The 27,634-nt window shown below is 48.6% G+C and overlaps 1 protein-coding gene across 1 annotated transcript in view; it reads right to left on the reverse strand.

Annotated features, from left to right (window-relative positions):
* Nucleotides 1–7,509: 7,509 nt before the first annotated feature.
* SCD5 (stearoyl-CoA desaturase 5) overlaps nt 7,510–27,634 on the reverse strand; it is a 35,954-nt gene continuing 15,829 nt past the window's right edge. Inside the window, exons 2-5 of the mRNA XM_051618823.1 lie at nt 20,247–20,377; nt 14,223–14,428; nt 10,465–10,697; nt 7,510–9,237 (exon numbers count right to left, since the gene is read on the reverse strand). Coding sequence (XP_051474783.1) covers nt 9,047–9,237; nt 10,465–10,697; nt 14,223–14,428; nt 20,247–20,377 — 761 coding nt within the window. The 3' untranslated portion in view covers nt 7,510–9,046. The remainder of the gene's footprint in view (nt 9,238–10,464; nt 10,698–14,222; nt 14,429–20,246; nt 20,378–27,634) is intronic.

Below are 27,634 nucleotides of genomic sequence, written 5' to 3' on the forward strand. Positions count from 1 at the left end.
CCCCGGATGGGCGGGGGTTGCGGGGAACCTGCCCGCCCCTCCTGGCGCGGAGCCCCGCAAACTGCTCCTTCCCCCGAGCCCTGCCCTTTCCCGCCGTTAGAGGTGAAAAGCCGGGTTGTTCTATACCCTAGTGTTAGGAATATAATCGTTTGCTGAAGAGTGAGATCTCTGCACCTTCCAATGACACCTGGGGTGGTTTATGGTCCGAGAAACCGAGGGACTTCACTGGGCTCCATCTGGGGGATCCCCACACGGAGCAGGATCGATGGCCAGGATCAGACCCAGTGAAGCCACTTCTGCCCTGCTCCTCGGGGCAGGATGGCACCAGGGGGTGCAGATCGTTGTGGTGATTGGGAAGGCAGCCAAGGGGGCAAGGAAGGTCAGAATTAGACCTTAAAAGGTAAAAAGTAACCTCCTAGAATGGGATGTGCCAACAGGGGTGGGAAACTTCTAGGATGGGCTGTAAACCCTGGAGTGCCCAGCCCGTGGGGAAAGAGGGGAGGGAACTTTGGGAACAGGGAATATAAACCGTTCTTCACCTCACTGTGTGTGGGCCTGCTGGTTTAGGTCACCCATTCTGGCACGAGTGTAAACACCCTGTGCTTGGCTGAGGGATCCGTGGGGGCCTGGTCATCGGCGCCACAAACGTTTCTCACACTGAGTATTTGGGAAGACCTGAAAGAAGCAGCCACCCAGTATCCTCTTCCACCCCCTTTCCTACCGAATCACAGAATCACAGGCTCGTCAGGGCTGGAAGGGAGCTCTAGAGATCCATCATCTAAGTCTAACCCCCCGCCAAAGCAGGATTGCCTGGAGCACATCACACGGGATTGCACCCAGGATTTTGGACGTCTCTCTGGAGGAGCCTCCACAATCTCTCTGGCAGCCTGTTCCAGTGCTCCGTCACCCTCACACTGAATAAGTTTTTCCTTGTGTTCAGGTGGAGCTTCCAGTGTTCCAGCTTGTGCCTATTGCCCCTTGTTAGACCACTACTGAAAAGAGTGTGGCTCCATCCTCCTGACACCCAACCTGTAGATACTTACAGACACTGATGTTGGGCTTTGCTATCTCTGTAAAGCATCTCAGGCTGAGAGAAAACCTGCCTAGCAAAACAGCTGGGTGATAACCACTTGGGAGTGGTTCCTGGGGTGGAAGGGATCCCTTTTTAATATCTGATCTTTGTGGGATTAAATCAACGTCAATGCTACCACTTTTTTCTCCTTCCCCTCTCTCCCTGCCAGAATGCAATAAGATTGATGTCATTGGTTGACTGTCTTGTTTCTTCTTCTAAAATCTCCATAAGGTGGCACTTAGTCCAAGTGTTGCCCTGGTGCTAGCAAACACAAGACAGCCCCCTTGCCTATATCTACACCAACAGTTTCATCAGTATTTTGTACCTGCCTTTCTCAAGGCCAAGCCACACGCCTTCACCCTGCAGCTTTGGCCCTTATGGCGTACCCTGAAGAGATTTTGTCTCCTTGATCCCTGGGGATTATGAACCCCTCAAAGCACAGGTCCTCAGAGCAAGTGCAGCACCAGCAGGTCCCTTACCAGAGTGGCTGCATCTCTGCAGCAGGGAACTGAGGGAGAGGACAGCCACTCTCACAGAAAGGCAACCACTCTGTATGCTTCTCAATGTTTTAAAGGCGAAGGGAGCTATTATTAGAGTTGAAATAACATTTTTCCTGCCCTGGTATTTCAAATCTTGTGTTATCCTGGACTAATAAATGGCTCCTCACAGCATTTGCTTTTTGCAACCCCACAAAAGCCAGAGATCTTCTCCAGGTTTTCCCTCTGCCTGCACCAGATGGTGCCCCCATGGCACTGCCACACTGAGGAGCTGCAGGCAGCAACCAGTGACTGCTGGGCACAGCTTCCCTTGGGCAAAGAGGTGCTCTCATGTCACCAAGATAGGCTCAAAAATCAGGTGCTTGGGAAAAAAAGTATGTTTGAAGTATCAGCCCTTAACCACATTCCTGACTGCAAGGATTCCAGCAAGAGTCAAGCAGGCTCGCTTGGAAAGTAACAGAGGGGAGGTCTTTGGGTTTAGTAACTTCTGGCTTTCAGCAGCCAGGGCTGATGAAAACCTTCTGTCCAACAGGCAAGCACTGACAGTGCTCACCCTCAGTGATTTTGGCCAGCAAGGAAAATGCAGCAATTAATCAGAAACCACCTTAGTCACTTCACCTCTGCCATCAAGCAAAAAGCTGGAAGGAAAACAATGCAACATATGGGACGTTAAAGCAATTTCATTTTTGGTAAACTGTGAGCATCTGAGACATTTTGTTCACAGCTCTTTTTTGAGAGCAGATGGCGTCCCTTTGAGTGCTGGAAAATGCAGGATGCTGACATGCCCACCAAAGACCTCTCATAAATTAACAGAGTCACAGCTTAAAAAGGGGCACAGCCCGGGGACAATAAGCAGGTGCTGGAGCCCACCCAGTGTCCAGGGCTGGTGGTGTGTGGGCCCACGGGGACATTCCCTACCATTCCTTCCTCACAGGACACCAGTCCCACGGGAGGGCAGCCCCTCTCCATGAGCCCCAGGCTGCAGCATTCCCCCACCAAGGGGTGTGCAGGTGCAAAGGTAGGTAGGAAGGTGGGGCACTCAGACACGTTGCACTGCCTCCCACAACAACACATCCTCCACCACCCTTGCAGTCACACCGTGTGTCCCAAAGCCGACTCACCTTGACCTGAGGAGAGAGTCTTTTCCTCCTACACCTCCTCCACCTTGGCAAAAATGAGTAGCCACAAGCAGGTTCCCTCTTCTCACTTGGGGTTACGCGTGACTCCCACAGGGCAGGGTATGCTGAGGGGCTGGCACTGATGTCCCTCCCTGCTCAGCCCGTGTGCTCAAAGACACAGTTGAAATGGCACAGGCATGACAACACTCCTGGGACACTGTGAGCAGAGCAAGACTTCTCCTGCCCCAGCCCTCACCGGGTTTTCCTGCTGGGCCACTGAGACCCACTGGGGATCTGCCTGGCAATTCTCCTGGCCCAGAAAGGGGACCTGCTCCAGAAAGGGAACCTGTGCCAAAGCAAGCAAATATTCAGAATTATGGCTTTGCTGTCTGTTAATTAATATCTGCTCCCTCTGATGCCTTACACAGGCATGTTCCCTGTCCAGGTCTCACCACGTCAGTGCTCTTCACAGGGACCAAACTGCACACCATTTCTGCATCCACTTTTCTTCCAGAGACAGAGCAGAAGGAAGGCTGAGGACCCACATCCTGACACCAAGTAGTAGGATCAGGCCTTGGAGGTATTTTATTTTTCATGTCAAAGAGAGGACTCCTGCAGTGCTGACCCCTGCCCTTGCAAACCTCCCTTGCAGCTCAGGAAGAAACAAAGCAATTTCATTTCCCTCCAGTTGCAGTCCTCCCCAGGGGGTATGACCAGTGCAGACCAGCTACATTTTACTGGGCTGGGTTTTATTTTTCAGGGGGAAAGGTACACAGAGGCAAGGGAGACAAAGAAGAGAATTGCTTGGAGTTTGCTTTCATTCCTGGGAAATACGTTTTCTGAAAATAGATGTACCACCTGGTTTTCCTGTCACGCTCCTTTCTGCTCCAAAGCCAGAGCAAGGCCTGGCAAGAAATGTTGCCCACCCAGGAACAGGAGCAGCAGGGGAAAGGAACCAGGGAACACTCAGCAACAGCCATCAGAGCTGCTCCAGAGCCTGATGCATGGGCTAAATACAGTGCCTAAGCAACAGTTTCTCACTGTAAGTGTTAAACCTCATTTCATTAGCCAGATCATCTCTCATCAAAGCCATCTGTTCCTTTTCTCCAGCTTTTGTGCAAACTGCATGAAGTTCAGCTAAGCCAAATGCAAGGCTCTGCATCTGGGTTGGGGCAATCCCAAGCACAAATGCAGGCTGAGTGGAAAAGGGATTGAAAACAGCCATGAGGAGGACTTGGGGGTGATAAGAAGCTCAACATGAGGCGGCACCGTGCGCTGGAGCCCAGAAACCAACCCTGTCCTGGGCTGCAGCACAAGCAGCGTGGGCAGCAGGGCCAGGGAGGGGATTCTGCCCCTCTGCTCTGCTCTGGTGAGACCCCACCTGGAGTGCTGTGTCCAGCTCTGGAGCCCCCAACACAAGAAGGACATGGAGCTCCTGGAGAGAGTCCAGAGGAGGCCATGAAGATGATCAGAGGGCTGGAGCAGCTCTGCTCTGGAGACAGGCTGGGAGAGTTGGGATGTTCAGCCTAGAGAAGAGAAGGCTCCAGGGAGACCTTAGAGCACCTTCCAGTGCTTGAAGGGGCTCCAGGAAAGCTGGGGAGGGACTTGGGACAAGGGCAGGGAGGGAGAGGACAAGGTGGAACGGATTAAAACTGGAAGAGAGGAGACTGAGGTGAGACATGAGGAGGAAACTCTTGAGTGTGAGGGTGGTGAGAGCCTGGCCCAGGTTGCCCAGGGAAGTTGTGGCTGCCCCGTCCCTGGAAGTGTTGAAGGGCAGGTTGGATGGAGCTTGGAGCAACCCGGTCTGGTGGGAGGTGTCCCTGCCCCTGCAGGGGGGTTGGAATGAGATGATCTTTAAGGTCCCTTCCAACACAAACCATTCTGTGATTCTGTGACATGCTACCTGACTTCAGGTACCACATCAAGCTGCTGGGGTGGGAGGCTCCCAGAAAAAAAAGGGGTTTCTGAAAGTTCTGCTCTATCCTCATGAGCCTGAGAGTCTATGCTGGGCTTATTCCAAGAAAGTTGTGTTCTGGCTGCTGATTTCTGGGCCTGAAAAATTATCACCACCAGCCAGAGGAAAACAGTCACCTCACACTCACAAGCTGTGGGGGGAAATAGGGGTGCAGATATCACCTGGGGTTACAAGGGAACAGCAGAGCCTCAGGAGGCTGCAGGCAGAAATCTACCCCCAGCAGCCTCCTCTGCATCCCTCCTAGCAAACCCTCACTTTCAACAGCTACTTTTTAAACTGGCCCAAGGATATGGTGACCAGCCCAGGGCTGACCATGCACCCTGTCCCACCCCAGGCTCCCGTGCTAAAGCTTTGCTTCAAAATGCCAAAAGGCTAAGTGAAGATTGGAGCTGCTCTCCAGGACCCTGGGGAAGCATCTGGCCCAAGAGTGGCAGAGCAGGACTGCCACCAGCTCTCCTGAGCGTGGCAGTGGGGCTGGTGGGCAGGAGATGGCACAGGAGATGCCTGCTCCACAGGGCTGCTTGTCAGGGGTGGTGAATTCTGATGCAGTTCCTCAGTGCCGGCAGGTTTTGCTTCACTCACACTCCAGGGGATTTCCTGAACACAGCCCAGCCCATGCATCTGACAGGGGCAGACAGGGTGTAAGAGGGAGCTCCTCTCTAGTCAGCTGTCACAGCCTTGGTTGGCCTCATGCCACAGCCTGAGGGTTGTGTTTGTACACAGCCCTGCCGGGTTTCATCAGTATTTGCACAGCCAAGCACGTGCTGTAAGTTACAGCTGAAATCCCCCTTTGGTGGCTCTGCCACATCCCAGGGCAGGTGTAGCATTTCCTCAAGCCACCCCACCACAGGAAGCAGGTGACCTGCTCAGGGGTTTCTACTGTGGAGGGAGGAGACGACTCCTGAACCAACACTGCATTTCCCAAGGGCCCCCACCAGTTCTGGGGGAAAAGGGCAAGATCCAGTCCCTGCTGTGTGCCAGACCTGAGAGCCTGGAAACACTTGATGCAACACTGCATGGGACACTGTACAAATACCTCTTGTTCTGTCTTGTTAGATGCTTCAACACACCAAGAACAGAGTTGGAGAAAACAGAACATCAGGAACTGTCAGACCATCAGGTCTTAGAGAAGCTTGACCCTGTACCCTTGGTTTAGTCCAGCCTACAGCCACTCACTGACCAGCAGTCCCTCAAGGTGTTTCCACTGCTCAGAAGGTGCTGCTGGGGTCCTTGACTACCAGATTAGCAGGAGAGGTGCCAAAGTCCACGGGAACAAGTGTGGATCATGCCTTGGTACCCACCTCACTAAGGGCTCCACCACTTCCCCGTATCACTGCACGCAGCTGCAGCTGAATCCAGCAGCTGGGGCCCTTTGCTGCCTCTCAGAGTTCCTACATCTTACTGAGGAAGGGGAGACCACACTAGAGAACATGGCCAAAATGATTTTTAAAAAACAAACAACAAAATAACCCCCCCACAAAAAAAACCCAACAAACAAATAAAAACAAACAAGCAAAAAAAAAAAACAACCTGCAAACCAAACGTGTAAAAATCAAAACAAATAAGCAAAACAAGGAAATGCAGGGATGTACTCCTTGTTTTACCAAAACTCAAGGCATTCTCTTAAAAAAATCAAGTTTTCCTGCAAAGGCTGACAGTTTTGGATCAACTCCACCACATCGGGTTCATCCACAGAAGCAGGAATTCATGCAGACAAGCTCCAAGACACTTGATGGAGGAGCTTTTCTTTTTCTGAGTGGTGTTTCTTTACTTACTTCCAGTTTTTCAAGACGCTGGGTAGCCTTGCCAATGGTTTCCAAATCTCAGCTCCCCGAGTCCCACTGGAACTGCAGTTGCTGCTCAAGTCTTATACCTGCAAGGAAAAAAATATAATAGTATTCTCTTGTTATATCAGGTAGTCAGAGAGGTTCAGAACAGCACGTACCTCTTGGCAGGGCCAGTTATTCTTTGTACACCATGTACTTGACAGAAGGAAGTCCAAGTAAAAGCAATTACAAAGGAAAAAGTATGACCAAGATCAACAGGAAGATGTGTATCTACGTGCCTGTAAAGTGCATTCACTGCAGTTCTCCAAACCACAACATTGCACAAATGAAATGATGGGAGTAACAATAAGATCAGGCATTTGTGCATCTTCCCAGCTTTGCTCCTAACCTTAAATAGCAAGTCCAAAGCCATCGCCTGCATCATATTGAATTATTGTTGCCACCCTCCAACTGCCTGTCAACCCTTGTGAAAAAGGAAGCAACTGAGCTTTCCTTCTTACCAGCAGGTCTGGGTGGAAATGGGCTGTCAGAGCTGGGAGGTTTCTGACCTGCTGTTGTAGGGGAGGTGACCTTTCCCACTCCTTTCAGACTCATTCCAGTGTCTGCCCGACAGCCCTGACTCCAGACAAATGCTCGTCAAGACACAGCTCCCAGTGTGACACCCAGGTGGTTTTCAGGCACATCTCAGCAGAATAAAGAACTTACAGCAAAATCTAAACAAAAATACTTTGTATTTTTGCTACTGTTTTTCTATTAAAGTGGGATTTTCACATGCAAGGTCTTGCCATGGTCTCCTTTCAACCTTTTGAATGTTCTTATCTCCCCTATCAGTTTGGCCACTAAGCCCCAAGTAATCAAATCTCCTGGTGCCCTTCCATTTAACAATACTCCTCTTCCACTGATGAGGAAACCTGAGATGATGAAGGGGTAAATATTTTGGCAATGCTGCACCAAGTGAATATCTGAAAACACCAAGTGAAACACTGCTGGAATTCTCATGTGTGATGCACAAAGCCCTTGGCTCTGGGATACTTCTGAAAATGAAGCACAGCAGCCAGTCTAACTCATAACTGTTTATTGTAAATCACTCAAGAGTTTACACATCATTAATGGCAAAGTAACACTGTTAGAACACCTGCTGGATGAAATACAGAATAAAGACAACTCTTTTAATATCATATGGCATCATTAAAAAAAACCAAACAAACCAGGAAACGAACGAAAACCAAACTTGTTTTCTTTTTTTTCTTTTTTTCTTTTTTTTTTTTTTCCAGTTCTACATCTTTCCTGAAAATACCTGGGCCTGAGTTTCAGTTCTCTTGAGATCCCTGCCTTGCTCAGGGTGTGGGGCCGTGCAGCTGGAAAATGGGCGCTCCCTGTCCAAGGGGCAAGGCGGTGACCTTTGGAAAATGGAAAATCACGCCCTCTACCTTCAAAAGTGCTCCAGTGCTGACAGCACAAAGCCTCCCTCCTGCACTGGCGAGCACCTAACACAAAGGGCTCTACGTGCCATTAATTCCACATGCCTTTTTTTTTTTTCTTTTTTCTTTTTTTTAAAAGCTTTTTAAATTTTTTATTATTATTTTTTTTTTTTAAACAAGGCAACTGTTAAAATTCAGAAGCTACGTAACTGTCTTCACATTTTGCTCAGAAACCAATGGATGTTGCATGCAGCTGAAATATTAGTAGAGACTTTGACTTAGATCAAGGTCAGTCTTCTACAGACCCCGCTAGTCAAAGGCAGAAGAAGAAATTAAGAGGCTTCTTGTGCAAAAGGAGCTGAAAACATGCATGCATCAATGGCCATGACCACTTAGAATAGGAACTCAGGTCTCCAAACACTGAAGCTGGATTTGGCTGAAAGACATGGTTGAGCTGTCTACCTTTACAAATTACAATGTATATGCGACAACAAAGGAGTCATCTCAACACAGCATCAGCTGGTATTTTGGCCTGTATAGAGACTAATCTTCAACACAAAAGCCTGCTCAGCAATAAATGGTTTTCATATTTAGCAAAGACAGCAGAGCACGGGGCTGGCTAACAGGGCTAACAAAAAGAACACAGGTTTTGAAACTAAGGTCTCCATACATTTAGGCTGATTTTTTTTTTCCCCCCATGGACATCCTGGTTTTCATCAGTGCTCTTCCCATGAGCCTGTAGCTGAAAGAGCACATTGGGGCCTGTCCCATCCCCTCGGAGAGATATGTCTCAGAAGCATATGTGATGAAGAGCAGAAACAAAAATCTCCCCCAACTGCAGGAAAGGATAGTTATCTCCTCCAAGGACTACCATGAACAAGCAAATTACAATGTATTTCAGACACGAACTACAGTGACTAAACTCAAATCTCTCTCCTGTTTAACTATAACATTAAATAATACGTAACGTTTTCACACTGAAGTTTGGACGTAAGACAGCCAGTCAAGGAAAAAAAAAGCTGGGGCTGAACCTGCTCCCGGGGAATTAATTCAGCCCAACTGATCTGAAAAATCCATACCTACAGGAAAAGAAATCCACCCGAGGCACGGGGGTGCACACTCACCCCCCCACCCCCCCACCCGTGTGACAGCAGTGGCCCAGCAAAACGTGACTTCTCAAGCACTGCCATCTCCAGTCCTCTCCTTGCGAGCCTGGATCATCTCCTTGGGAGCCTGCTTGCGGTCAGTGACCAGCCCCAACCAAAACATGAAGTCAATGAACCACGTGGTGGGGTTGAACTTCAGGCCCAGCTCGCTGGCCGAGTAGTCGAACGGGAAGGTGTGGTGGTAGTTGTGGAAACCCTCACCTGAAAAACAGAGCAAGCGTTGAAAGAACACATGGCTGGCACGTTTCTGAACTGAGGAACACACTTTGGGTGGGACACCCCAATGCCCACTTCCCAAGTCCTAATTCCAATGCAGGTGATGCTCCACCCCTGGCTATGGGAGACCTCTTGGGGCAGACCCACAGTAGACTCCATTCCAGTGCTCTTGGGCTTTCCTCCCAGCAGGAAGAGGCATGTCCTACCCCCTGACTCCCAGGGAAGAAAACAGGACGTGCTTCAAGAAGGAAGATGCACAACTAAATATGAAGCAGTCACTTATTTCTGCTGCTCTGTCCCCAGCTGACCGCTGAGAAAAGAGGATTGCTACCCTGAACACGCCTCTGCCCAGAGACTACAAGGCTTTGTTTCAATGTGGACATCATCAGGAGAACAAGGAAGCCTTCCTCTAGGATGCACAAGCTCTAGTCTCCTCCAAGCACTGGCTCCAGGTGTGTCCAGTTGCAGGTGCCCCAAGCCCTGGGCAGGGCGAAACAGGCTGGGATGTCACCTCTGAGTTTGCAAAGCTACACCACATTGTCAGAGACTGTCAGAGACCTGCAAGGGTATGTGAAACCACAGCACCCCTTGTTCTGTCTCAAACAACTCAAGAGGGAGCCTTGTGTTAGGCAAGCACGAACAGTGCAGGCGGGATGGCAGGATACCCCCCTCTCCCTGCTCCTCTCTGGCTCGCCTCCCCTGGTAAATACCCAGCTCTGGGCATGTGCCAACCACCAGGGCTTGCCTTGCAAGAAGCAGCCCCCAACCCCATTCCAGAACTCGCTGGAATGTTTGACTGAGCAGCTGTGCACCCCAGTACCTTCTAGAATGATGAACTGCAGAAGGGCAGAAGCTCAACTGCACGTTGCCACCCCGAGGGTGGTCCCTGGGGGACAGAACGTTATAAAAGGGGTGGAAGCTCCAGACCAGGACCTGGGGTTACATCTGTCCTATCTTCTCATCTACCTTTTCAATTTTCTTTCTCCTTCTCCTTTTCTTCTACCAGTGAAAGGGTTACAAAACCCCAGCCACTTTCCCATTCCCCTGTTACAGGAGCAGTCACTCTAAGGCAACAGCTTCTCCAGTGCCCTCCATTAGCATCTAAGCAGCCAGCTCTGAAGAAACCATTTTGTTACGGGGTTCCTCCGGGGGATTTGCCATGGATTCACCTCCCTCAAAAGAGAGGGGTGTACCCAGGGCTGCAGCACCTACCAATGGCTCCCAGAGTGACAAAGGTGTTCTGCCTGGGGTTGATGTACTTGTCGTAGGGGCGGTTGCCGTACATGTGAGCGGCGCTGTTGACCAGCCAGGTGACGTTGAGGGAGACGGTGTAGCGGAGGATGGAGGCAAGGAAGTAGGCATTCCACAGGCTCTCGCCCCAGAGGTACCACGGCACAAAGGTAGGGATGACAAAGCACATCAGCACCACTGAACTCTTATAGTACCTGCCAGGAAAGAAAAAGGGACATCGGTACCACGGCGGGAATGACAGGGGGAAGCGGGGCTGGATCTCTGGAGATACGGCTCTGCCAGAAACCCCTGGTATCACCTGGGCTGGCCTCATGACCAGGGCAGCAGGGAACATTTCAGACATCCACAACCGTGGCATAATTTCTCCATTTCCAGTTTTCAGTCTTTCCATTTTCCAATTTAAAAATGCCAAGACAACCCGAAACCCCAAAGCATCAGGTAACGTTGGAGCTGAACAGCTGAGATTTGAGTCTCAGCTCACTCAGGTTGACTCAAGTCAACCTCCCAAGTTGAGCCCCTTTAGAGGTGGGGAAGCACAGAGCTGGCTGCACACCCTGCACCCAGGGTCTGGCTCTGGGACAGGAAAAGCCCAGGGCTTGGTGTGGCATCCACAGAGCTGTTTTGGAAATGTGTTCCCTCCTAAGAGATGGCAAAGACTTCCCCCATGCCCAGATGAGAAGGGAAGCTGCAGCACAGGGCAGCAGTAGCTCCCTTCTATGCCACTGCTGCTGTGTGAGCTCCAACAGTGGTGGCAGACCCAAAGCAGCTGCTGAGAGACCACTAGCACCCTCCAAAGATGAGGAGAAAGATGCCTCTTCACCTGGGGACCAGGATTACTGCTCTTCTCCAAGCCCACTGGCTGGGCACAAGCTCTGCCACTCCTCCATATACTGGAAAAATTCAGTGTGCAGAGAAAAACAGGGAGGAAAGAAGCCAAACAGTGGGAACAAACAAGAAAGCTTTATAGTACATCTAAAGCCACGTGCCCAGGCAAGGCAGGGAAGAGAGAGTGTAGGATGCAGGAAGCACAGAGGTGAAGAGCAGGAGAAACAAAGCGAAAAACCACCCTGGGGGAATTAATCCAAGGCAAGTGGAGAAAAGGAGCATCTCTGTAAGAAGCAGGGAGGCAAAGCCAAAAGCAAGATGGGAAAGAGATGACTCTAAATGGAGAAGGGGCTAGCAGTGCTCAGAAGCAGAGAGCAGCAGGACAAGGCAGCTTGGGAGCCACCTACTTGAGTCCTCAGCATGAGAGGAAACAAGGCCCCATGTTCCCTGTTGAGCACTTCCACCTCCCTGAAGCCCAGATTTACTACATCCCACAGTGATCCTGGGGTGACACCATCAAAGCAAGCTCCCACATGAAGCTGGAGCAGTAGGCTGAGGTGACAAGGTTTGAAGGGTGCAGAAAGAAAGAAAGACATGTCTTATTTGGGCCTGCATGACAGGTTTAAAATAGAGTCCTGCTTTTGTTGAGTTTTCTGGAATGGATGAGGAAGAACACAGCTTGGGTTTATTAAACAGTTATTAAAACTTTCCATTTGCTGAAAGTTTTTTCAGTTAGCAAGAGCTGCCAATTTGGTTTGACAAAAACAAACCATTTGAATTAAAACTCAAGAGTATTGGAAAAATTGTAATATTAGCAGTATTTTTTGAAGGAAGAAGGTTTCCAGCAGCTACTTTTGCTAATCTTGTCCATGAAACCTCTTGACCTCTTAACCTCTTGCCCTTCAAGTTTCTTTGCTTGATATTTTTTGTTGTTGCTTGGAGGTTGTGCCTCACATGCTGGGCTCCAGAAAGAGATCTGCAGCTCTCCAGCAACACCAACCATGGTGAAAAAAAAGCATCTCCTGAGCTCTCTCCTAGAACACTATCTTCACTTACCTGAACCAAGACTCTCCAAAGAAAACAAGTCCCCATTCTTTGCTCCACCAAAAATAATTTCCCACTCATCTGACTGACTTCTGAACCAGGCTGTGGATAAGGTTTGCAAAACTCATCAATTCAAGGCCAAGATTTAAGTAGAGCTAGAGAAGAAAAGTATTTTCCAGTCCAGAAAACTCCTTCAAAGTTCAAAGCCTCTCTCACTCCAGGGAAATAACAAAATAAGAAAACAGATTAACAGGCACCAATCAAAACCATTCTGTGAGATGCAAGAAGCCCAAACTGAAGTTTTTGATGAAGAAGACATGAGATCTCACATCTGAATGAACACCTGACTATGTTTTCTCTGTCTCTCTTGGACTGGAACACCCACCCTGGAATGAGAAACCTCCTTACCTGGAGTTCAGGGGAACCAATGCCTCAATACACGCCTGGGGAACAGTGCTGCTTTCACCCCATGGAAACTTGGTCATGGAGACACTTCACCTGTGAGCCTCTCTTTCACATCTCATGCAGGATTATTGTTCTATTATTGCTCCATTATTCACAGAGGGTAATTTTTGCTGTCATGCCAGGAGCAGCACTGTGATTTCAGCTGAAGTGACGAGGTTGTAACCTGGTGGAGTGGTACCTCACCCACAGCTCTCCGGCACCACTAAACTCAGCAAAGTTAACAATGTGGCCTTAAAACGGAACGTGACAGAGAAGGGTTTATGATGATTCTAACTGATCTGACCTGACAGGTTTTCCATGCTGTCAAAAACACCACCACTTCAACCCATAGGGAGGAGGAACCTGAATTTTTCTTCTCAGGTAAGGCAGGGTAAACACCAAAGTCCTAAATTCAAATCCAGAGCAGAGACATTTGCTCAGGCTTAACTTCCCTGCAGAAAACACACTTCTCCACTACGTAACACTTGCAGCACAACCAAAGCAGTAGAGCCTGCTTCTCATGGGATGCTGCTCTCCTGGAAAAGGTAGTAACACTACGAAGAGGAGCTGCAACAAACTGCAAGGGAACCTTTGCAAACAGCCACTGCCAACTGAGGAACCAATAAAAGCAAGAGTATATGGAGGGCAGTGAATGCCTCACTCCTGGAGCTCTTCTGATACAGCAGAATTTCTCATGCAAATACAGGGATTTCTTATGCAAAAATGAAAATGATTTCTGGACTCAACTGACTGCTCCTAGCACCCATAAAACACTTAGAAATGAGCTATGTGCTATGCCAAAGCACCTAGACTAAATGCTTGCAGACAGAGACAGTTGTCTTGTTCCTGAAATACACGTACTCAATTAGAAGATGAAGCATGTTCCTCAATTCCCACCTCTCGCAGAGCGTGTAAGGAAACTGAACTAGATCTGTGCTAATTCTCAAGGGAGATAATTAATCCTGTGAAGAATGACAGTCTTGGGAGGGAAGCACTTGCTCTGCACTGGGCCACAGGTGCCCAACATGAGTTTGCAGAACGAGTTGTGCACATTAAGGCAGTCAGGGACCTTTTGCTTCAGTGATGAAAGGACAAGGCCAAGATCCCAGCAACTTCTGCTGTGGTTTCCTTCACAGCCAGCTCCAGCTTTTTGGAAAAAGCAGGGGGACAAGGACAGGGCTCACTGCTTGTGCAGCAGAGCTTGCAAGGACAGTCAGCCAGTGCCAACCACTGGGCCATAGTGGGGAGCAGAGAGACAGCAGTCCCAGTGCCTGCAATCAGGGTGGCAAGGATATCTCGGAGGAGAAAAGGGAAAAGATAATAAGCAACAAGCCACAGCTGGACAACCAGGTGGAGGGGCCCTCTCCACCCTGCCTCACCATGAGGACCCCAGTGCTCCCACTTACTTTCTTTGGAACCTGACGACAGGGTCATCCAGGAGGTCGGTGAAGTCCAGTTTCCTGCCCTTCTCGATGACGTCGCGGTGCTTGCGCACGAAGAGCCACCCGATGTGGGAGAAGAAGAAGCCGCGCCGGGCGTTGTGCGGGTCCGCGTCCGTCTCCGAGTACTTGTGGTGCACACGGTGGTCTCTGCTCCACTCGTAGATGTCATTCTGCACAGGGAGCGTGGCAGAGTGAGGGGAAAGAGGCCCGGTGCTGCTCCACCTTCCTTCCTCACACGGGAGCAGCAAGAAGCCCCTTTGGGATCCTCCTCAAAAAACATTATCGGCTAAAGACAGGCTGAGGGACCCCGGCTTCTGCAGACACCCAGCCCACCACACTGCTCCTGTCAGTGCCCACACAGCATGGGACATGCTCTGGGAACTGGGGACACCAATCAGACGTGTCCCAGCTGTGCTGGTTGTGGCTGGGAGAGAGGTAATTCTCTTCATAGTGTGGGGCTGTGTTCTGGATTTGTGCTGGAAGCAGTGTTGATACTCCAGGGGTGCCTGCCCCACAGCTCAGCAGTGCTTACACAGGTTCTCACCCCACCCCACCAGCGAGTAGGCTGAGGGTGCACAAGGAGCCAGGAAAGGACAAAGCTGGGACAGCTGACCCCAACTGACCAAAGGGATATTCCAGACCATACGCTCAGCATATAAAGCTGGGGGAAGAAGGAGGAGGGGGGGAGAGGATGCTTGGAGTGATGGCATTTGTGTTCTTGAGTAACCATTACATGTGATGAAGCCCTGCTCTCCTGGAGATGGCTGAACACCTGCCAGCTGATGGGAAGCAGTGAATCAATTCCTTGTTTTGCTTTGCTTGCATGTGTGGCTTTTGCTTTACCTACCAAACCCTCTTCAGCTCAAACAACAAGTTATCTCACTTTTTTCTTTCTGATTCTCTCCCCCATCCCACTGTGGGGGGCAGTGAGTGAGCAGCTGTGTGGTGCTTTCTTGCTGGCTAGGGTTAAACCAGGACACCAGGGCTGGAGACAGCTGGAAGCCAACAAACAGCCTCTTGGGATTTACCATCATCAGTCTGCCCTGGTCCCATGTCCTCTCTGTTCACTGCCTGAGGAAAGATACTGGGCTGGAGGGACCAGGTACATACATGTTTACATTGTCACTTTATGACCCTGCCATGGGGGAGCTTGTACAATAATTTTCAGGGCACTACTGTGCATAGGAACTCTGTCCTGGCATCCTTTTTCCAAGCCAGTTGCAGCTAGTTATCAATGATACCCTCCAGGCACAAATGCACCACTGAAAGTGGGACAGAGCTTGTGGAACACACTATGTGGGCCTTTTCCTGACCTGAACAGGAGCTGATCTTTGCTCAGCCTTTTAGAGAGATGCAACTTCCATCACAAAACCAGCACCTCCATTTAAATCACTGCTCTGTGTACAAGAGCACAGCAGCCTTCCTGTACTTAAAGGGAAAGATGGGGAGGGACTCTTTCTCAGGAGTGCAATGCTAGGACAAGGGGTAGTGGTTTTAAACTGAAAGAAGGTAGGTTTAGATTAGACATTAAGAAAGTCCTTTAGTGTGAGGGTGGTGAGACACTGGAACAGGTTGCCCAGAGGGGTTGTGGATGTTCTCTCCCTGCAAGTGTTCAAGATTGGATGAGGGTCTGAACAACCTCATCTGGTGGGAGGTGTCCCTGCCCATGCATGGGGATTGGAACTAGATGATCTTTAAGGTCCTTTCTAGTCCAAACTGTTCTATGATTCTATGAATAAGATATCAAAAGGAGATGTGCTTATTTTAAGGGAAATCAAGTCTTGCATTTGCAGCCAGGTTGGAATAAAAATGGCAGACCTGTAACAATCAGCTGAGCATCGGATCCAGGTCAGACACAAAGCAAGTTCAATCCTCTCTCTGCTCAAGCTGTCAGCAGATGTGGGTCACTGAAATGCCTTACAGCTGTATATGGGATTATGTGGATTGCAGGAAGGAAGGGATGGACTGCAAGATCAGACTTGGATCAGTCAAGTAAGACTTGCTGAGTTTACTCAGCCAAAGAGGTTTAAGCCTCCCAGTTGGGTCTGCAGGAGGCACTGGCTGTTGGACTCAACTGGTGGTTGTTTAGTGGTGCCCAGCTACTAGTGCAGGACATGGTAAACGTGTACAACACCTGCAGAACTCAGGCCACACTCTCATCTGTGGATTGAACTGCCCAGCACCAAAACACAGAAACATTAGTTAACGCCCAGATCCGTAACAGTGTGAACTTTAAGCAGACAGGGCTTAGAGGGGCACGCTTTCCTCTGCTATCCCCATCTTTGCACAGCCAGGGAGGTACCTGAGCAGTTAACAACCCGAAAGAAGGAAGGGCTTGTAGAACAGCAGTAGTACCCACAACTACCAACCACAGCAGCTTTGCTCCTAGCAGAACTGAGCAAACCACCTGCAGTGTGGCAGCCACCGTGGTGCTTGAGTCTACTCCAGGACACAGGAAGCCCAGGCTGTGTCTGCCTATCCTTAGTGAGACAAAAGCTGAAAAGCACTGCAGAAATCTTGGCTCTTTCTCTCAGCTGCCAACTGAAAAAGCACTGAGGCTGCCTGTGCAACTGAGGGAACTCCAGGAACAACTGCAAAGAGCAGCTCAAGAAGCCAGATCAAATGCCCCCGTGTCCAGTTTCAGCCTTCCAAAGATGCTCTCTGTCTGCAAGAGCCCACAAGGGAGAAGCAAACAAGAAAAGCCCCAGCAAAATTTCATCTCCACTGCACTCAGCTGTGCCCAGCCCTGTACTGTTGCCAGGCCATGGCTGCAGTGATGCTGGGAGTGGGCTGGGGATGAGAGGAACATTTTCCAGCAGCACTTCCTCATCTAAGTCAATGAGAGGAGGCAGGAAAGATTAGACCATGACCAGAACTCCAGGATGTCGCTCCTTAACTACCCCATTGCACAAGAGAATGAACTAATGACCAGAGGGCTGGAGCACCTCTCTTATGAAGACAGGCTGAGGGAACTGGGGTTGTTCAGCCTGAAGAAAGGAAGACTCCAGGGGGACCTTATAGGAATACCTGTTCCCAGGGCACATAACGATAAGACAAGGGGAGATGGTTTCAAGCTAGAGAAGGGTAGATTGAGGTTGGACATGAGGAAAAAGTTCTTTACTATGAGGGTGGTGGATCACTGGAACAGGTTGCCTAGAGAGGTGGTGGAGGCCCCATCCCTGGAGACATTCAAGGTCAGGCTTGATGGGGCTTTAAGCTACCTGTTCTGGTGTGAGATGTCCCTGCTTATTGTAGGGGGGTTGGACTAGATGGCCTTTAGAGGGCCCTTCCAACCCAAGACACTCTATGATTCTATGAGTGAAGCAAAGGGAGTCACCAAACTTCTCACCAAGAACAAAGGGAGATCTCTACCTTGCTGCCAACTTATTTTTTTTTTCCTGCAGAGAAACCAAAGGGAATTAAGGCCTGCTTCAAGTGGCTTCAGCAGGAACGTCCAGAAGACTGGAAAATGCCAAAATTCAGTCACTTGAAAATAAAACAAGGTTATTCAAGAAGCACACCTAGGAAAGGTCCTCTTTCTTAACCAGGAATCATTTTTCAAGTGAGTATATCGATCAGTTTGTCACTTGTTAAAACTATTTCTGGGAGAGCAGATAACCAGGTCAAAGCAAGGCTACTGTGAGAAATCAGCTTTTCATACCACAGTAAACACCTGCAGGGCTGGCAAAAAGCCATAGTTCCCCCCACAAAAGGGCTAGGAGGCTGTGAAACAACTGAATTGCATCTAATTAAAAACCACAAAGGCTAAGAGGAGATAAAGGCCAGAACTGTTGGTAACAAATACACCAAGAACTGAGCATAATGGGTAAATATGCTCTGAGCATATTGCCAGCAACCATTTTTCAGGAACACATCACTCTTGATCAAGTTTCAGGGAAACACAGGAGTGAAAATCCCTCCACCCTGCATCTGGTGGCATTTCAGAGGAAGCCCCTGCAAGTCACAGCCCACACAGCACCAAGTTAAAACTCTTCAGCAGAGCTTCCCCTGCCCTTCAAGAAGTCTGAATATTTCTTTACTATTCAGCATCCAGGGATGCTGTAGGTATCCCTCAATGCCACCTCTTCCTCTCAAAGCCAACGTGAGGGAGATGGAACTGAAAACTCATTCACTGTCTGCCTGTGGTGGTGAAAACAGCCTTTAGCAGGAATGGATGTCAAAGTAATCAGGAGCAACCTGGCCTTTTGTTTCCTTTTCCATACAAAGGGCACAAAGGTGACTTGAAGCTATTCTGAAGTACTTCCCTGCCTCAGAATCACACCATGCCCTCAGCCAAAAGCAGTGCTGAGGCCAACGCATCTGAGAGCAAAATCCACAGCAACAAGGGAGCAGAAAGCAATGTAATCCCAAGATGCAGGCTCACTGCAACCAGCTCGACATAATTTGTTTCCATTATTTATGAAGGATAAGATCAGCTCTAAAACAGGAAGTCAGTACCAGAGGGTTCTCAAAACAGTTGTTCAGCGGGCTGAGCAAAGGGCTTGTAAAGCTCTGCAAGGAACTAAGCAGCTCAAAGCAGCTGGAATATGGCTCAGAATAAAGGAAGGTTAATAGTAAAAATGGACATAGTCATGCAAAAGCATTGTGCTTTTTGTAGTTTGAGGAGGGATTTACAAGATGAATTCTTTCCACATTAAAAAAAGAGAAATCAAAGATGATAAATAACCAGCACAGAAGTGGAAAAAGGGGCTCTGTCCATCCTTTGTTGAGGTACATGAACGAGAAGTCAACCAACGAGACTGCAGGGAAAAAGCTGAAAACACAGGGCACAACACAGATTTGGTACCACAAGAGGTTATGGCAGCCAAGCTCCAGTTTAAGGTCAATACGAGTTCACCTCTCTATTCTGCACGGCCAAGGAGTCACTAAATTCACCCTGAGAAGATCCTGGCTTTGGCCTAACTGCTGCCTCCAGCTGGGTGTAACACAAACATTTTGGAGGTCTAATGCCCATCATTAAGTACCAAACTAGTAACAGGGTTCTCTGCAAACATCTTTTAATTTTACTGGTGAAAAGTGCTGCATAAAACAGAGATAAACTAAGACAGCAAGAGGATACCTGCTCTCTCTGGGCATGTCAAGATCTCCAGCTGCCTGAGTGGACAAAGACACTTGTTTATGCAGACATATTTGCATCAAGTTCACCCTTACAAAAGTTTCCACCTTGTCCTGGGAATTGTGGAGCCTGACCTGTGCCACAGGTACACTGCTGGGGTGCTGAGTCCCTCACCTGGGCACCTTCAACTTAGTCCTTCAGTCATGATGGCTCCTGGACTGTCTAAAGTATATTGTTATTTGGGTGGTGAAAGGGGCTCTGCATCCCCTGAGCCAGCAGAGTGACTTATCAGAAAGTTTTTTTTATCCTTTTATTATTATTAATATTTTTATTTTTATTTTGCTGTCTCTAAGCTGTCTCTTTTTCTTTTGCTCTCCATTGAGGTGCTGGAGCAGGTCCAGAGGAGAGCAACGAGGCTGGTGAAAGGACTAGAGGGAAAGTCTTACAGGGAGAGGCTGAGGGAGCTGGGGATGTTTAGCCTGGAGGAGACTCAGGGGGGACCTCATCACTCTCTTCAACTACCTGAAGGGAGGTTGTGGTCAGGTGGGGTCAGGCTCTTGTTCCAGGCAACTAGCAACAAGACAAGAGGGCACAGCCTGAAGCTGCACCAGGGGAGGTTTAGGTTGGATATCAGGAAGCACTTCCTCACAGAGAGGGTGATCAGACATTGGGATGGACTTCCCAGGGCAGTGGTGGAGGCACCATCCCTGGATGTGTTCAAGGACAGGCTGGATGTGGCACTTAGTGCCCTGGTCTGGAGATGTGGGGGTGTTGGTCACAGGCTGGACTTGAGGGTCTTAAAGGTCTTTTCCAGCCTTGGCGATTCTGTGATTCTAAGCTGAGGGGAATCCTTGCACAGGAGACAAAGCTGCCCAGAGGCCAAGAAGCTGAACGGGCATCCAGAAGCCCACCTGGAAAGCCATGGAGTTAGCTGCAGCCAGGAAGATCCGCAAGGGCAGCTTGGCTTTGTAGGAGCGGTGGCTCCACAGGCGATGCGCGCCGGCCGTCACGCCCAGGGCGGTCAGCAGGAAGCAGAAATAAGCTGAAAGACACAAAAACAACACTCACCATGAGCCAGGGGCCAGCTGCCGTTATCTTTGCTTTCTTGGATGTAAAGGTGATCCTTGCACCTGCCTGCTGATGCCTGCAGGGTCACTCAGAAGACGAGGCCGGGCAGACAGGAGGTGAGATTCTCAGCTCACCTCTGCCCTGTGGACATGTTGTTCAACTTCCCATTCCTTCCCATTTGGCCAGAGTGTTGTTCAGGAGGGTTTGGCAGCACTGGAGCACTGTGACACGTTTACACATTGTGCCTTTGTCGAGAACAGGAGAGTGAAAGTTCATCACTCATGTCAGAAATGTAGGAATAACTCTTCTACCAGGATGCTGCCAGCCTTCTCCAGAAAGGTCTTTGCTCAAGTCTGATCTGTCAGCTAGTTTAAGAGCATCACATTCCACCCCTAAAGATACAAGCTGTGTCACGAGTTTCCACAATAAAAACTTCCCTTACCATCAGGAGCTAGTGACTGGGTAACATAGAAGGGCCAGGAAGTGGAGCATTCGCCACTTCCCTCAATTTCAGGAGCTGCTTTTCCTTCCCTTAATTAAAAAAACATCCAAGTGAACTTGTTCCAAGTGTTTTTTCAGATGGCAAACACAGCACAGGAGCAGGTCTGCTCCTTTCTCACCACACTGGCTGCAGGCTGGGTGCAGAGCCCAAGCACATGCATCCCACCATGTATCCCCCCACCACCTCATGCTTCAAATAACACCCCCACCAACCACTCCAGCAGAACGGGAACATCTGCTGTTGTCCCTTTCAGCAGGGGCCACCAGTGCTCCACCAGTTAACCTCACATTTCCAGGGGCAAAGGGAATGGCTGCTGGGGAAGCAGAACAAGGGAGTGGACCCAGGTTGCCTGCTCAAGCCAAGCATCTGGGCATGGATTGTTCCTCCTCTGCTGTGCTCGCTGGTTTGGTCTCTAGTGTCTTTGAATTCCTGTGTGGTGGATGATCCATGGAATGAGCTGTTTTGACTTACAATGAAAGGGAAGATTATGGGAAAGGGCTGGAAGAACAGAATTATTAGAGCTGCTCCTCCTTTTGGAGGGAGACTGAGGGGAAAATGGGAACTCCTAGGAGGAAAGTATGACAGAAATCCCAAATAAGTTGGACCACTTAAAACATCTCACATTTAAGCTACCCAGCTGTCATGATATGACTCTTACATCTCCCTCCCAAAGGTATTGATTTCTTATACTGTGCCTAAAGGGTACAAGCTCATCATACAAGTGTAAAATTAAAACAAGTCAATCAGTAGGAATATTACAGGACAACCACAAATGAGTTTGCACAGTCTGAAGCAATAAACTGTTCAGCCAGGGCTCCCTGCCACCCTACACACAGAGGCATGTTTTGGTTAAAACAGCCTATTTCAGATACCTAAATGAAGCTACTGCAATGGAAAAGAAAAACCCTCTGCCCAAAAAGGGTTTTTCTACTGGTGTCTGCACAACAGTCTGTCCAGCAAGAAACCCTGTTAGACATGCAGTGGCTAGAAAGGAATTCACAATCAGCTTTTCCCAGCATGTAATGTAAACTGTCTGTCTTCCCAAAAAGAAACCAAAAATATGTGTATGTCAGGGGGTGTCTGCTGTGTCCCTCTATCAACTCCCAACTCACAGTGCTTGAAATTACAGCATCTAAGAGAAAATATAATAGAAAGATATTTGGTAAAGTAACGGCAACCTTATTTCATGTTGACTGTCACCCCTGTGGACTGCAGGAGTAAAGGGATCATTTCTACTCCACTGGAGGATCCATCAGAAACAGATTTACCTGAGCTGCTCCACATTATGTACATGACCCAAATTCCTGTCACCTCCTGCACAGTAAACCAAGTCTTTCTCACAAAATGCAACAGACAAATGGGACTCAGAATGGTCCTAGTGAAGATGTCCCACTTTGGACACCACCACCAGAGAGTCAAGTCTCCTTTTTTGGCAGGCTGCAGCATTCAAGCTACTCCAGAAAAGGCTCCTCTGTGCAGCTAAGCCCAGTATGCTGAGATCTATTGCCAAATTCAGACTCTTACCTGCTTCCTGAAGTGCAGAAATGGACTGAAAAAATCCATGTGTTCTCTCTGCACGTTATTTACAGATTTTGTTGAATGTACAGATTAATATTGGATCAGTAAAAATGCTGACACCACAATGAATCACAGCTCACATTCCTATCTCTGCTGCAGTGTTGCAGTTTTTTGCACATGCCTTTTCAGTGCAAGGACTGGGACTTCTATGAAAACAGAGAAAACCTGTTATCATTTTCTGTACGTGATGTTGATCTGTGCAGAAACATTCCAAACAGCTCAAATTATTGTGGCTGTGGGAACAGGTCTGAGACAGACAGAATGCTGACATTATGCAGCTAACATCAAAAATTCTGAGGTTGCAGTCCTGAATCACTGCCAGAACATATTGTCTGTGGGATTTATGACTGGTTAACCTCCTGCTCATCACAGGGGTTGACATCTCCCACCTTCACTAGTCTCTTTGCTTTCTTTAAGCACAATGGGGGGGGGGCTTCTCTCCCACTTCAAAACAACAGATGATTTAGTTGACCCAGTGCTTCTCAATCATCAATCCATCTTAATAGCAATGGATTGTTTAAAACCAGAGGTAAAGATAAGTGTGTAGAACTAGACATACGCAATATTAAGGTTGATTTCGTTTTTTCCCCTGTTCAGTGCAAGAATGAGGCTGAGTGGTAACACAGGGACCATAAAAAACAGTAGCACTGAATACAAGGGATTTTTGCCACTTCAGGACTCAGCTCTTACAGAGCTCAGCTTAACAGAGACCCTTTGATTCAGCCCACTCCACACCACCAGCATCACATCAGAACGTATTTTGGCTGCTCTAGGGTCTTTGTGTCATCCCGTGTCCACCCCTCTGAACAGCACCTCCCAGCCTAAGCCCTTTCCCAGCATCTGACACATCTGGGGAAGCCCTGAGCTACAAATGGGAAGAGGATTTCTCTGAAACATTTCTGCATAGATGGCCCTGCAGACAGCATGTCCCCAGCCTCCAGCCACGAGCAGGCCATACCCATACAACATGCTGCTTGTTTGGTTTTGCAGAGGATAAACTCTTCACAGCAGGAATTTTCCTAATATAAATCCCAAAGGCTGAAACATCCCCAGAAACAAATAAACAAACAAAACTATTCTGAAGTCTGGTGACCAGAGCAGAGACACATCCTGTCAGGTGAATGCACAGCAATAGCACAGTTATCACACAGTGATTATCACAGATTTCTTAACAAGAATTAGGGTGCCTGAAAATATTACTTGGACACTAATTCCCAATGTATAAATAGCCAAATTTATGGCTGACAAGATGACAAATGCTGACAAATACTTGCTGTGTAAAGACAGGTCTTGAGCTTCGCTCTGCAGAACAAATTAGGAACCCAAAGAAAAAAATCAGACTATAAACCTAATTTTACATTTGTTACATACAGCTACAGTAACTACATGAGAAGGGAGCCACAACTTAGCAACCTGGCTCATTTTTAGGGGTGGGGAGCATGCATTTGGGGTGAACACCTCCATGAAAATACAAAAGGATTATACTGTGGGGCAAAGCAACTCAGTTATTAGCTGTTTCCCCTTATACTGAAAACTCCTTCTTACACCTGTAATTTAAAAGGTCTCCTAAGTAATCAAGAATAAAAACCACAGTTATTGCAGAAAAAAGGGGGGGGGGGGGAAACAACACAAAAAAAGGACCAATAAACAAGCTGGAATCCTCCCCAAGATGCTGTGAGGCCAAGAGGCACTTCTACAAGGCTGTCCTCACCAGGAGGCCAAGCCAGCCCCAGCACTGACCACAGAGATGTCTGCCTGTGAAACAAGGGGTGCTTGAGGGAGAAAGAAGATGGAGGTAGAGAAGAGCTGGGTGAAGAATTGCTGGCCACAAGCCTGGGGATGGAGCACACAGAGATGCAGGGCAGCCAGGGCCAGCATGTAACAGAGCCAGGCCAGAGGAGTTCCATCAACAATACAGTAGCCTGAGGAGCTCTGTAACCACCTGTCACCAGGCTGTGTGATGTTAATAGCCAAGTAAATGAAAGGGAAAAAAACAATAGTGGAATGAAGATTTCTAGAGGGAAAAAAAATAAATAAAAAAAAAAAGAAAAAGCAAAAGCTAACACAGCAGAAAAAGATGTCTGGAAAGACCTGGGATCAGAGGGAAAAGAGAGCAGCCAATGAACAAGTCTGTGAAAAGACAGTGGGTTTAAGGCTGGTACTTCTGGTGTTGTGAAGAGCTGTGCAGCTTCATCCTAAAGCCAGAGGGAGAAGATCTTTTCAAGCCATTTTTCTAGTAATTAATTCAGTTTTGCTTCACTCCTGGACTGAAGGCAGCATGGAGCTGCTGGCAGAGAGCCTGCTGCCTGGCATGTAGCTGAAGTGTGCCTCTGGAAACACCTTCCTGTGCTGACTCCCCAGCTTACATCTACCTGCATTAGGGCTCTCCTGCCACACACAGACCCACAAGCAGCTCCTTCTCAGCACCAGCTCCCAATGACCAGTGTGCAAGTTCAGATATACACTGTTAATGTAGATATCCACGTTATTTAGGCACGTTCCATCCCCACATGCCCCTGTAGTTCCTGGATACTGTGGCATTGCACCGCAAGGAGCTCCACAGGTCTGCAGGGTCTTTTTTCAGCCTTTACTCCTGATCCTGCTACTGTAAACTTTCTCTCAAGAATTTACTCAGAACAAGAGCTGAATTATCTTCCCTAGGTGCTAGAATGGTGTGGGAATGCTGCATGCCATGCCTGCTTCTCCCAGAGCAATCACTAGCTGGCCCTGGTGTCCTAGGTTTGGCTGAGATTAATTTTCAGAAGAGGCTGGGAGGGGACACAGCCATGACTGCTGACCCAAATTAGCCAAGGATACTATAGGAATCATGCTCAGGGTACAAACTGGGGGAGTTTGCCAGGGAAGGGAGGGATTGGCAGGCTGGGCTTTGGTTCCAGGTGGTGAGCTACACTCACTTCATATAGTATTTATTAGTATTATTGTTCTTGCTTCTCCCCTTGTGTTGTCCTATTAAGCTGTTCTTATCTCAACCCACGAGTTTTACCTGTTTTTTCTTCCAGTTCTCCCCCCAACCCACTGAGGGGAGGAAGGAACAAGCAAACTGGACAGGTTGTGGAGCCCCAAGTTTACAGGGTTTTAGAGGATTTCAGCTGGCTGTGGTTTGCTTTGAATCACTGTCTGCTCAAAGCAATGATTTAAAGGATCTTTCTCCCCCTTACCTGAACATGCTGGCTTCAGGATGATTCTTGAGAAACGTCGACTCAGGATTGCCTTTTACAGTAATGGTCACAGATGTGCCCACAGCTGTCCTCAGCTATGCCTATTCAGGTGCCCATGGTAGCTGGGAGAGTACCCACAGCTGTGCAGAAAGGCTCAGGAAGCAGCTCTGATCTCCTCAGTCTCACCAGAGGGACCCCTGAGCACAGCACGGGCTCCAACACATTCCAGACCACTCTGCCAGGGCCAGAGCTCTACCCCCAAGACATATGAAACAAGTGTCCCCAGCCAACAACTCTTACTGCCATGCCCATTAAGACCTAAAACTCTGCAGAGAGGTTTAGGGCTTGCTGCAGGTCTGGGAGAAGCCTGCAAACCTGGGTGCAAGTACCTGAAACAGCAGAGCCTGTGCCAAGAGCTCTGGGCTTCACACAACTCAAACATCAGGCTCAGAGCTGCCTTTGACTGGAAGGTGAACCAGGATCTGTTTCATAAGAGTTGTCAGGGTTGGAAGAGACCTCTGAAGATCACCTAGTCCAACCCTCCTGGTAAAGCAGGATCTCCTACAGCAGATCACACAGGAACACATCCAGATGGGTTTTGAAAGTCTCCAGAGAAGGAGACTCCACAACATCTCTGGGCAGCCTGTCCCAGTGCTCTCTTACTCTCACAGTAAAGAACTTTTTCCTTATGTTTAACTTGAACCTCCTGTGCTTCAGCTTGTGCCCACTGCCCCACTGTCCAGACCTTATCAGCTTGGTCCCCTGGTATTTCAGGTAACCACATACAAAAATGTCTTTGAGAGGCTGTAGCTAAAGAGGAAACTCACTCCTCGAAACACACTGCACGTGTTTGTGTGTGGTTGGACCTCTGTGTCTGTTGTCACCTGTGCTCTGGGTGAAGCCAGATGGATGCTTAGGAAAGGAGGGATGTAAATGGGTCATCCTGCACCCAGCAAATTGGAAATTTGATGGCAATCCCATTTTTCTAAAAAAAACACTCAAAGAAGGATAATTTAATCTTGCAATGCAGAGGCTTTAAGTGGGGTCTTCCTCGTTTCTCTCTACTCTTTCTTGAGACCTCAAGGCAGAATTACTCTCAAACACAGGAACTTTGCTTCCTTTGTTCTCTCTTCCATTGTCTCTGACACCCTCCCTGCAAGCTCTGCAAAACACAGACCCTCTCACCAAATAAGTAAACTGGTGTGAAAGGCCTCCCTGGCAAGTGTGGCCCCAACACCTTCCTCCCCTGGGCAGGTATCTCACTCTTCCCCCTGGAGCCCTGCAGAAGCACAAGGTCTGACAGAAGCATTTCCAGCTGCAAGCTCATTGGGTAGAGCACAAGATGAGCAAAATGCTTCTTCACTGGAGCAGTGGGAGAAGCACAGAAGAGAGGGAAAGAGAGAGGGGAGAGAAAAGAACAAGCAAGCCTGTGCAAAAGGACAAAAGAGGGGGTGCAGAGGGACAAGGAGAGGATGCAAGAGAAACAAGACACAGCAGGTCACACTGAGCAAATGGGGAGCCAGTGGGTTGCTAGGCTTTCACGTACACTCTGCCTGTCTGTGCACAGATGCTATTTATGGGAATGTGCCAGAATCAACAGACAGAACATTTTTATTCAACATCCTTATTAATGCCCTGAAACAAAAGGCAAACAGCATATTAATTACAACTGCAGATGATGCTAAATTTGGAGCAGTAATGAGACAGCTAGAGCAACACTGAAGGATCCATGCAGAAACAGGGAAAGCAAGGCTCAAAACAAAGATCTGCCTGGATGGAAAAAGCAAAGTTCAGGCAGTAACTGCAGAGAGGGATCTGCAATGAGGCTGAAGCACTTGGGGAAGTGGAAGCCTGCAAGGAGCATCACCAACAGCTCATAAAATATTCTCAGCTTGCAATAAGATAAGGCAGCTAGACATCAGTGTGAACAGGAACAGCAGGCTCAGAGGTATCATTTCACTCTCAGAGAGAA

This window comes from Apus apus, chromosome 4 (assembly GCF_020740795.1).
Source record: "Apus apus isolate bApuApu2 chromosome 4, bApuApu2.pri.cur, whole genome shotgun sequence".
In the NCBI taxonomy this organism is placed as follows: domain Eukaryota; kingdom Metazoa; phylum Chordata; class Aves; order Apodiformes; family Apodidae; genus Apus; species Apus apus.